The sequence below is a fragment of the Triticum aestivum genome, chromosome 1B (assembly GCF_018294505.1).
Source record: "Triticum aestivum cultivar Chinese Spring chromosome 1B, IWGSC CS RefSeq v2.1, whole genome shotgun sequence".
In the NCBI taxonomy this organism is placed as follows: Eukaryota; Viridiplantae; Streptophyta; class Magnoliopsida; order Poales; family Poaceae; genus Triticum; species Triticum aestivum.
The window spans coordinates 574,546,921-574,559,697 of record NC_057795.1 but is presented as its reverse complement, the minus strand read 5'-3'; the positions used below and the strand labels follow the sequence as shown (position 1 = coordinate 574,559,697).

Below are 12,777 nucleotides of genomic sequence, written 5' to 3'. Positions count from 1 at the left end.
TGGTTGTATCGGATGTTTGCTTTGTAATACAAAGCGGGGGAAAACCTTTTTTCTCAAGAATGAACCCTGGATCAGTTCGCAGCATTATAACGAAGAGGTTAGAAGTACTTGCCGCTGTGCATGGCCACTTCAACGTTTGGCTATGTTCCTGATTCCACCCTGGAGCCATGACTTGTGCGTGACATACAAGTTTGGAGAGAATAACTTTAACTAAAACAAAAGAATCAAATTAAAGGTGACCTGATTATTGTTGGTTCGATAAGAATCAAAGAATCAAATTAAAGATGCTATCTAGTATATGCTAATCCAGGACCAGTCTGGCCGAAAATTGACATCTGAGCACAGGTGCAACGGAGCACTTTATTTTGAAGCTCAAAAAAGCAGAATTTTACGGGTTGAAAGTTTTCAAAAATTGTGTGCATGAACGTATACCAGTGCAGTATATTAGGCCAAAATTTTGGCAATATACTCCCTACATTCCTAGATATAAGTTTTTTTAGAAATTCCACTACGGACTACATACGGATATATATAGGCATGTTTTAGAGTGTAAATTCACTCCTTTTACTCCGTATATAGTCCGTAATGAAATCTCTAAAAGGACTTATATTTAGAAACAGAGGTAGTACAACTTACATGTAAAAGATACAATAAAGACAAAATATACACGAAATTATGGGCTTGTTTCTTGTTGTTTTAGGGCCGAAATTTTGCCTTTTTTGTGCAGCACAAATACAATGTATTATTGAACAAAATTTACAGGTACTTAGACCACATGCATGCATTCTCATGTAAAAAAACATTTTTAAAATCTTTCAAGTACTTTTTTGGAGCAGTTCAAAATAAAGTATTGTATTGCCCCCATGTTCTGAAAATCCGTTTTACAGTCTGTCTCACTACTTCCTTTAAGAAAGACCCACACTGGGTCCCCTACCTCGTATATTATCATCAAGGGCCGCTGCCTTAGTTACCAGTTAACACTTAATATTGTGGTGGACAAAGAACTTAATTAGCTCCGTTATCAAGTTCAAGCTAGCTCGCTGGGCTCGTGAGCTGAGGGTGCTTTAACTTGAAGGGTTTAGGTGAGCTCAAATTGTGAGTTCAAATGTCGCAAATGATTAACCAACAAAAATATTATGAAAATTTCCAACATGTATCTATAAATTTTCAATTCTCCTAACTTTAGGCCATCTAATTTGAAGTAGACTAGACATGGCTCATAGGTCCGATGGAACGGAAGATACGAAATGGTATGATGGATTCCGCGGAATGTATTACAAGCAATATAGCCATTATTTTGTGCTATACACCACAAAAATTGAACAAAATTATTTTAATTTGAGAAATTTTGCTTAAACTGAAAGATTAACCGTCGGCTACAAAACTGATCTTGCATTTACATGTTGGTTACTGGCTTGTCAAGAAACGAACTACTCGTAGAAAGTAGGCTCAGCTCGGCTCCATCAAACCAAGCCAAGCCAATTATCTTTCCTGCTTTGGAATCTATGACGGTGTACATCTTGTACTGATCACAAGGTGGACATAAGAAGGAAGGTATTTCTTTCTTTCGAAGGAAAAGCTAGGTACAGATACTTGCCTTGAGCACGTGAAGAAGAACAAATTCTTGCCACCCACCCACATGGGTGCATACGAATTAGTGCATCACCGATTTGAACTAGACACGAAGCCACCGGCCGGCACCGTTGTGGTGCAACCGGCGCATCTGCAATACAGAGGCGAGAAGAACTAGACACAAAGCCACCGGCCGGTGGAGGGAGGAGCTAGCAATGGCGGAGCTTGCGTCGGGCGCGGTGAGCTCGCTGCTGGGCGTCATCCGCAACGAGGCCCTGCTGCTGGGCCGCGTTCGGCATGACGTGCAGTTCATCCAGGAGGAGATGGAGAGCATGCAGAGCTTCTTGACGCACCTGTCAAAGAAGGCGCCCGGCGGTGGCGAGCAGGACGAGCAGATGCGCACGTGGATGAACCAGGTCCGGCTGCTCGCCCAAGACAGCAACAACTGCATCGACATGTACCTGTACCGCGGCAACCCCGAGCTCCATCTCGCCAGGGGCGGCCTCCGGCGCTACGTCTTCTGGCTTCCTTGGTTTGTGAACAAGATGGTGGCGCAGCGTCGCGCGGCCATCCAGCTGGGTGTGCTCAGGGAAAGGGCGCATGACATTGGCGAGCGGCGAGTCAGGTACTGTAACACTCTCTGCATTCTCAGAACACTATACTGTAGCATATTTGCCGCAGTTACCCTCTTTTATCTCCAATCCATGGCTGACAATTAACAACAGAAATTACAATAATAGATAAGAGTGGTTTTTTCATACCCCTATGTAGGTACACCTTCTACGTACACCATTCAGTTTGCATCAAGATCCATGCTATCCTTGTATAGAAATTTCTCAATTTTGTTTCTTCCAAACAAGAGGACATTTGACATTGAAACTTTGCAAGTCAACTACACACAAGTGCCACTCTTTGTATAAAATGTTTCCGATCTTTTTGACAAAACATAAATTTGTCAAATTTCAAATTTTGAATGTGCTGTATCGTTTTGATAAATTCCTATTGCACCAAGAAAATTGAAAATATTTCTGGTAATACTTGTGTGATGTTGATCTGCGAAGTTTTGAGTTCAATTTTTCTTTTATTTGGAGAACAATAAAAAAAAGTTTGTCCAGACGAATTTCGATGCAATAATAGACAGTGAAGATAAACAGTTTTGCTAGAACTCATCTAGATGAGATATAATTTGGTCTCATTCACCTTTTATAGCCGTTGGATGTAATGCTATAAGATGCGCGTGTGTTGACGTGGGTTGTATCTGTTCTTGTTTTCAAAGTGAATGAGACCAAATTATGTCTCATCTAGATGAGTTCTAGGTACTCCCGAAGATAAAAGGTCGTACAATTACAACTTTCCCTAATAATAGACATCCATGCAATCAAGGGGAACATAACAACGAACATGCCTCAACAACCGCTCTATGAAATAGAAATCCAAGAGTGACTATTTCTCAATCGGCTTACAAATAGTTTATTTTTCATTTGATATTTAATATTTATAGCCATCTGATGAAGATTTTATCATAGCTTTGTGCTCGTATGAATATCAATGATCAGATCCTACGAATCCTAGTATCGATTTGCAGTTAGGTATTTTAATTGCCTTAGAAATAACAAAACCGTTGGAATTCAATTACATCTTGGCTCATGTACGTACAAAATCACAAGGTGGATTTCTAAGTTGTGTGGTTTATGGTGAAGGAGTGTGTAAATTATAGGGTGTACTACTCCCAAATTTCATACATGCTGTTTCAAAGAGTAAAAGTACACTTCAAGTAATTTGAAAACGAAACAGCCATATAAGGAAACAAAGCTTCGAGTAAGGGTTAAAACATTAAAAAAACTTCAAGATACAAAACAAGAATTCTTCTCATTGTGAGACTTCCAAATTATGTCAAGATATTCACACACATTCTGGCATTTATGTAGAAGCCAAGCAAATAGGGCCCGTACTTGCTCACAGACCGCAATTCCCTACTTACACTATGGTTGTCCATCCAATTCGAGTGCATTAAGGTATAAATAGAAGCACGAATATCTACACATGAAATTCTTCGAATTCAAAAGATTAATAAATACAGTACAACGATAAGAGAATGCTTAGACACATTTATACTACTACAAATAATTGGTCATCAACGTGAACTTGTACCATAAAGTGGTGACAACACAAGATTGTGTTCTCCACTAGTGTGTCAAGGGAATCTATCGTGTGCCATCAACATATTCATAACCTAAGAGGCGCATGGACACCCCAAGGTATGGAGGAACAAAAGGACATCGAGATGGATGGCTAGAGAGTGGCACAAAAGTGAAAATCTATTGATTTCCTTTAAAATGTCTGCCTCAAATGAGAGGGGATGTTGAGAGTGTCAATCTGTTTGTGCTCCATAGAACATGGTATTTTCAACAGTACAAAAATATAATCAAAAGTTTTAAAAAGTTGAATTTATTTCACGGATATATGTAAATGTATTCTGCATACTCCCTCTGGTCCTTTTTACTTCCAATATAAGATTTGTTTGAAGTTAAATTTTGTAAAGTTTGACCATATTTATATTTAAAAATATATCAACATCTACAAAACCAAAATTATACAATATGAAAATTAAATTTATGATGCATCTAATGATGTTGATTTTGTATTATAAATGTTGATATTTCTTCTATAAAATTGGTCAAACTTTACAAAGTTTGACTTTAAACAAATCTTATATGTGGATAGAAAAGAACCGGAGGGAGTACATGTAAAATGTTAGTAAAGAATCTTCAGTTTAAAAGCTACCCAAAATACAAATCCCTAGCTCCACAAATTATTATTTTTGTTTACCCTATGTCTAAAACATATATTGATAAAAATATGTATGTACATATATACTAGGCATCTATAAAAATATTTGTTATTATCTTTACGAAAAATTAGGCACCAAATACTGTTTTTTGCTTTTTCTCGAGAAGCGGATGTAGCTCGCCTCCCTTTTGACTTTTCAGCGACTAGAAAGAGATGCCACCTTGTGGCACAATCTTTTCAACATCGACTTTCTTTATCTCAAATTTTTACCAGGCTCTTTTTTTGTCCCCCATATCTTTTGTGGGACAAGTTTGGGATCCACAAAAAGTGCCTTAATCAAGCAAAATATTCCACTGGCGGAAAATAAAACTGAACGGAAAAATATGAAAAGGACAAAAAATAGAATAGTGAAAAAGGATAAGAAACAAAGACAAATAGGTGAAATTTTCTTCAAAGACGTAATAACCAGGAAATACACAAACTTGGGGAAATCGCATGAACACGACAAAAAAAGACAAGTAAATTGGACAACGAATGAAGAAAACACCATAGAAGGAAATGGGCTGGCCCATTAAGCAAGGTCCCTACCACTCTGCTTGTTAGGAAGGAGGGTGTGGAATAGGATTTGCCAGTTCCCCCTACCGGTATGGCAGTACCTACTATGGAATCGTGCACTAGGATTCAATGCACTAAGGGCCAAATTATGTAGACCACTCAACAACACAGCTCAAGTGAACATCACTATCATGGAACAATTCAATACTACTAGTTGAAAAAAAAACATTAAAAAAATTCATGGAAGAAATTAGGATTCCTATTTGAACACGAAATAAAGTAAGTACAGTAAACTGAGAGTCGTCATGGAACAGTTCTATGTTAGTAATAGAAAATTAACAAGTGGAACAAAAAAGTCATGCTGGAATTCATCAATAATTCTATTGCAACAAAAACTTAAAATAAGTGGAACAATCTAGGATTTCTATTGGACAAAAAACAATACGTGAGACAAAAAGGAAGCCGTGGGATAATTCCAGATAATTATTAGGACAAGGAATTACAACAATAGGCTTAGATGAAACCCATAAGATCTCGCGACCAACCTCGAACTCCTAATGTAACATAAATAAATAAATCATCATACAACAATATTATTACTATTAAACAAAAAAGAACGAAATAAAACAATTTATAACTAACAATGGAACAAAAAGGAAGTCAACTTGGAACAATCCATAGTAAGTAGTGGAACAAAAATTATCACCATGCAACAACTCAATACAACTATTTGAAAAAAAGTGGGAAAATCATTTTCAAAATAATTTGGGATTTCTATTGGGACAAGAAAAGAGTAACAAAAATAATGTCACAGTGGAATAATTCAAGATTAAGCAACTCGAGATTACTAGAATTCATCATCAAACATAATTATTGTAAGAATAAAAACAGTGGAACAAAAATAAAATCATCAGAGAAAAAAACTCATAATTACTAGTGAAATAGAAAAAATAAATTGGAAGAAATTGAAAGTTGTTGTAAGGCAATCCGCGATTACCGGTGGGAAAATAGATCTGAAAAGGAAGTCGTCATGAATATTCCGGATTAAGTGGTGCAAAATAGATTAAAATAAGTACTAGAACAAAAACCATTAAATACAGAAAATATGTGAAACAAAAAATAGTACATATCAAACAATAAAATGGATATAATACATATTGTCAAATCGAGAAATTAAAAGAAATAGTACGAAGTTATAATAAATCAACCACATTTAATATGTAACGGAGGGAGTAATGAACAATTTTCCTCACAAAAAATAATGATGAACAATTTAATTATACATGTAGAAGAAACAGTGCACACATATAAACCCATGTATCACTATGCTAGAGAGAGAATAAAAGAGAAAGTATTTTAGAATATACACAACATGGAATATAAAAAAGCATTTAGGCCCATCAACTCCCGTCTGCACCGGCGATTCATTTGTAGGATATATAGTCCAGCTGCCCTTCATGCAATGTAGGCCTTTGGCCTTGCTGGCCGTTGGGAGTACTAGTTAACTACTAGTACTAGTTAACTAGTACGTACTCCCTCCGTAAACTAATATCAGAGCATTTAGATTACTACTTTATTAATCTAAACACTCTTATATTAATTTACAGAGGGAGTACTAGTTAACTACTAGGAACTAATAAATGAGGCTGACAGTTCAGTCATGCTACAATTAAATGTCAGCAACTGATAATATGATGAACAAATACTACTGAGTTTACAGTTAATAGTAAGAACTAATAAATCAGGGGAGAAATCATATGCTACTAGTGTATATGGCTGTGCAACTGGCAGCACCGAGATGAATACCTACTGATAAATGAAATGACAAACTCTCGGCTGAAACTAACTATTGTAGCTAGTTAGCTACCGAGCGGCTATGTTGTCACATAATATATTTCTGAATATAATTCGCTTTAACCTGTATATACATGAACATTGTGTAAACATCCATTGTCAAAATATCAAACCCATTCCCCCCTCGTCCAGAGTCTTACCTAAATAAACCACCACACTCCCCTCAAAAAAATAAAATAGAAAGATAAACTATCACACCATTTTGACTGTTTTGACGAGATAAACCTATCAAAGGTCTCGGAATTTCCATCTGGCTTGTATATATTGAAGTTAGAGAAGTTTTTTTTCTTTATCTGTTGTTCTTGCTACATGGTTGAACTTTCCATTCTAATTAATTATTTCCTGCATGTTAAAGGTATGGCGTTGAGGTCCCGGCGAAGGAGGCGGCAGCGGCACTTTCGCCTACAGCGGAGGAGCAAGCATCCGCATCATCCGCTAGTTCCGGAGATGAAAAAGAAAAGAGCAATGATCAACTCATGCTAGCAATGGCAACGACTAACCATTCTGGTGTAAGAGGGACATTTTACCAGCCTCGTACGCCGGAGAACATTAGGGTGAAGCTGGCTGAATGGATAGAGGATGTCGCGCAACACCACATTGCTGAGGGGGAACCAATACCATCGGTCGCCGTTGTGGCACCGGATAAGGAGGAAACCCTGGCTATTGCGAAGGAAGCTTCGGGAATGTGGGGAAAACGTTGTCCAGGCAGGCGCAGTGTCATGGTCGACATCCCAGCAGTGCACTTGTTTGCTCGAGTCCTTCGAACTCGGGACATTCTGTACTACATCCTGCGGAAGCTTCAATCTGCCGAACACCGGCCCCAGCAACAGGAAGATCAAGTCAGTGAAGAGGAGGCTGAAAAAATAAAAACTGATATTCGCTTACAAAAATGGAAGCTGCTCGATGAAGTCACAGAAAAAATCAAAGCAATGAATGTGGACAGCAAGTTTGAAGAAATCAAGAACACCATGGAAAAAATGAAGGGCGGACAGCTGCAGATCAACCTGGAACAAATGGATGAAGACCCGCTAGGTCTGCCAGAATCCGTTAAAGATGAACCCTTAGGCGTACTCCTCCAAGCGCTGTGGCAGCTCAAGCACAAGCCAGCTGAAGGTGCGCCTGCTACCAAAACAAGACCTAGAAAGGAAGGAAGACACAATCAGAGACCTAGAAAGGAAGGAATACACAATCACGCACGAGGCTATCATCAAGGGAACAGCCAAGAAGCTTAAAGGGCATATGGAAGAAGATGAAGGAACGGCAATTCGTCTCAATGAAGCCCATTATGAACAGATCCTAAGGGAGGTGTTTCCCCAGGTGACCACCAAGAAGCGCCCACAGATCCAGGAGCAAGCCACCGCCGTCAGCACCACTAGCACCATTATATTGGTTGAGGATCAAATTAAAGAAATGATACGCAAGGTCCTTCAGGAGAAATCCGTGCACAAACCAGGTGCTGAGCTACAGGAAGACAAATCCATGAAGAAACCAGGTCCACCTGAGCTGCAGGAAGACAAATCCATGAAGAAAATAGATACAACTGATGGTATACAAAGTCAGCATTGTATCTCCGATGCTCTAATTGAAGAAACCATAGCAAAGATTCAGGAAATCGAGTGCATGATGCAAGACCAGCTCGAGATGAAAGGAATCATGGACAAAATTGAAGATTGTTTGACGAGACAAGATGACAAGATCCTGGTTATCCTCAAACTCGATGCTGACTGGGTATCCAGATGGGAGGAGACCAAAAATGCTTTCAGCATGTTTGGTCGCATAGCTGGTGCACTGATGTTGACATTCAAAGATAACATAGCACGAGCCAAAGAATATTGTTGGCCAGTGCGGGAGCCTATAGACTATTGTCTTCTTGGCCTCTACCATGATACTGCACTTGAGCTTACAAAAAACCACATGCTTAAAGATAACTCGAAGATTTATCTTGACATCTTGGACAAGTGTAAGCAACATGAATTCTGCATGAAGATCTTCATTCATGCTTTGCACGCCAACCCCAAGAGGAGCAATGAAGAGCTAAGCAAGTTGCACAAAGCCCTGCAGCCGGTACCTCAAGCTTCACACACATCTGCACACAACTCATTGGACAACAATATCATTGCTAAGAAGATGTTCATGTTCTCTTATAGTGACCTGCCTAAGGAATACAGGTCCTGCTTGCTATACCTAGCAATTTTCCCTCGAAGACAACACATCAGGCGGTCAACCTTGATAGGACGGTGGGTTGTAGAGGGGTTGATAACCAAGCAAGACTGGGCCAGTTCTGTTCGACATGCCAATCGATGTTTTGATGCGCTAATTAACCGATGGCTTGTTTATCCTGCTGATATTGGTGCTACGGGACAAGTGAAGAGCTGTGTGATAGGTGATGTAGTTCATGGATTCATAACCAAGATCGCCAGGAAACAGCGCATTGTAGAAACACGCCTGTCACACTACTTGGCTCGCCACTTCTCCATTTTCAACAATCTCCGAATCCGTCGCTCTGATAAAATCAATAGATTCTTTGAAAAGCTCTATGAAGAATCATTTCGAGTATCCATTATCAAGGTGCTAGATCTAGAAGGTTGTAAATGCTTTGGTGGTAAGAACCAGCGGTACCTCAAGGACATTTGCAGGACGATGTTACTGCTCAATTATCTTAGTCTAAGAGGAACAGATGTTAAACAACTGCCTAGTGAAATCAACAACCTCCGTGAGCTGGAAGTATTGGATATTCGGGACACCCATGTGCCTGAGTCTGCAACAGTAAATGTCCTACCCCTGAAGCTGAAGCGTTTGCTGGCTGGACACGCCGTGCTGAACTCAAGGGAAGGCAATACTGAAATATCTTATGTTCCTGACAAGATCGGAAAAATGTTAAACATGGAGGTATTGTCCAATGTAAAGGCACGAAATCATCAAGTTTTGAAAGATATTGGAAAGTTGTGGCAGCTGAGGAAGCTTGGTGTGGCTATTGAAGACAATGACAAACTCATTAGGAATTTGCTTCGAGCTATCAGTGACCTGCATGAGTGCCTCAAGTCTCTGTCAATCACTCTTCCCATGACTGAGCAAGATCCTTCCAACGAAGATTTTTCAAGTACTGTTCTCAATTATTATAAACAACCTCCCAAGCTTCTTCTTGAGAGCCTAAGCATTACTGGAACCACAAAAAAGGGGAAACTTCTTCAACTGCTGACCAAACATAGTGACGACTTCCAACTTGCGAAGATAACTCTAACTGGAACCCGACTGAAGCAGGTTGATCTGAAGGTCCTCAACAAGCTTCCCAATATAGTTTGTCTCAGGCTCCAGGACAAAGCATACACCGATGGCAAGCTCACCTTCAAGAATGACGAATTCAAAAATCTCAAGTGCTTTCTTGTTGAGGGCTCCAACATGACTGACATCTTGTTTGAAGGTGGGGCCCTTAAGCTCGAGAAGATCATTTTATGCTCCACTGATGTCATACAATCTCTTTCTGGAGTCAAAAACCTTCCAGAACTGAAGGAAGTCGAGTTGAACAACAACAATAAGCTTTCATTATTTGACAAGGCCGAGAAAGTTTCCAAGGTGACTCTTTGTGGTACCAAATTGAGCAAAGATGATCTAACAATGTTTGCCAAGATACAGTATATGCGCTGCCTAGTGCTGAAGGAGAAAGCTTGTGTTGAAAATGAGATTTTGTTCAACAAAGATGAGTTCCCAAGGCTCAACCTTCTTATTGTCGACGGTTCATCCATCACCAAGATAGAGTTTGCCAGCGGATCTGCTCCCAAGCTCGAGAAAATCATCTGGTCCTTCACAAGGGGCACGGTGGAGAGTCTCTCCGGCATTGGCAACCTTCCAAAATTGAAGGAGCTCGAGTTCAATGGCGATTTGATCCCTGATGAGTTGAAAGGAGCAATTAACAAACATAAAAATAAACCCAATCTTATACACAACAAACCAGAAAACCAATACCAAGAAATGCGAAACATAGAAGAAATGGGCAAGGCTGCAAGATTCCCATCCTGCTGGAAGAGCCAGGATTGATGCCGGAGGTGCCGTTCCTATCATATCCATTCATCATTGACCGACTGCCATCCGATGTGTGGTTTGTGTGTGCTATTTGGCTTGCTATTGTGTGTTTTCTGTCCACATTGCACATGTGGACATATATGTTCTATATCTGTGTATGTCGATCGACTGAATGTGTGTCCTTGCTACTTGTTATAAATGTGTGCCATGTAACTAAGACTGAGCATATGTAATGCTGTGTACGGGTGTGCCCTGTAACTAAGATTGAACAAATGTGATGGTGTGTTGTTTGTGCTCATGGATTTGGATGTCTCTACTGCCTGAGTGAATGACCTCATGGTGTGAGAATTAAACCACTCGTCTCCAGGTTGCCGAGTAGTTCATCTAAGCTCCAGAAACTATCTACTGAATGTGATCTCACACCAAATTCCCTGTAATCTATTCTGCGCTCTCTGTTTTTTAGTTCCCGCGGCACACATGGCCAAATCCCGACACCAAATTCCCTCTAATCTATTCATGGCCCAACCAATCAGATCCCCGTGGCTGCATTATTTGCATCGCGTCTCAAATCGATCGAGATTGGATCCACATCCCACACCCACACGCGCGGTGCGGGGAGCTCACCGTGCGGAGGCGAACAGCGGCCGTGCTTGAAGGTGGCGGCGCGCAGAGGGACGCCCGAGAGGAAGGATGAGGTCCGTGAGGAAGGCGCCTGATCGTGCGATGGCTCTCCTCTGCATTGGGCCGAGCTTACCCAGGGCGACCACCAGCTCGTCAGCCACGTCCTGGCCGCCCAGCCACCATCGCCGGGCTCCTCCAACTGCCACCTCACTGTCTCGCCAGAGATGGGCTCGAGCGCGACGGCGCACAACCAAGCAGGGGGCGGAGATGGGGACGAGACGGAGCGGAGATGGTCCAACTTATCGTCTTAACTTTATTTACCACATACCACGGGGCCTGACGACTGGGCTGAATATGTCTTAATTGTCCTTCAATTTTTTTAGGATCAACTGCCTGTGGGTTGCAACGGAAGAAAAAACAATATATATATAAGCTGGTCAACGCGTCACAACTACTCTAGCATCTGACTACTCTCTAACACCATTGCACGCCACATCCTCTCGGATTCTAGTAAATGTTTGGCCAATTTACCTATTATTTCTAGTCATGATAAACATCAACCACTTTCGATAACAATTGTGGCCATGGTGGTCATTCTATTCCATCTTAGGGTATCTTTGATCCAAAATCTCTTCATTGAAAATTCATAGGGTTGAATCCATATCATTTTATTTCTGGCGCTCTTATTATATGAGTGAATTAATCCTATGAAATTTTTTACAAATTCCTTTGCACTACATTCCTTAGGAAGTTTCTTTCCACACTAACCTCTTGGAATGATCATTCATTTTTATTAAAGTGCATTCTAACTAAAATAGCCCGCTCGCAAATTTAGTTGAAAATGAAATGAACAAATGCCACATATGAACTCAAGGAATAAAATTCCAGTCTGTTGTTCACATACTACAAGAATAACATTGGCTGGCATTGAACGGAAATAAAATTTGTACTGCATGCAAGGCATTGATTGTTTGTGCATTTGGGAAAGGGAGTCTGGCCACGGACAGTGATGGTCGATGGATGCTAACGGGAAAATAAATCAACAGGGAGAAAAATTAATGGAAAACAATTTTCAATAGAAAAGTGTTAATAAAATAATTTGAACTTGTGTGTTGGTCTGCATCTGTTAAATAGAATTGAACAACAACTAAACTAAACTATGTATGTCGTGTCTTCCTAAGCATACATGCAGCTGAAAATGCAGTGAACATATTTGGTTCACAAACATAGGTTCATAAAAACAACAAAACATAACTATGTATGTTCTTGTTTCACGATTGATACGGTGCCATGCATCCAGTGCAATTGTCTCATGCCCATCCAAACAATTGTCCTTTTGATCTGTGCGTGATTATTGTCTCATGG

The 12,777-nt window shown here is 40.2% G+C and overlaps 1 protein-coding gene across 1 annotated transcript; it reads left to right on the top strand.

Moving 5' to 3' along the window:
- The first annotated feature begins 1,787 nt into the window (after window positions 1-1,787).
- Window positions 1,788-11,009, top strand: LOC123080007 (uncharacterized). Its single transcript, XM_044502864.1, has 3 exons — window positions 1,788-2,197; window positions 7,127-7,901; window positions 7,933-11,009. The coding sequence occupies exons 1-3, from the start codon at window positions 1,788-1,790 to the stop codon at window positions 10,804-10,806; spliced, it is 4,059 nt and encodes a 1,352-aa protein (XP_044358799.1). The 3' UTR covers window positions 10,807-11,009.
- The last annotated feature ends 1,768 nt before the right edge of the window (window positions 11,010-12,777 follow it).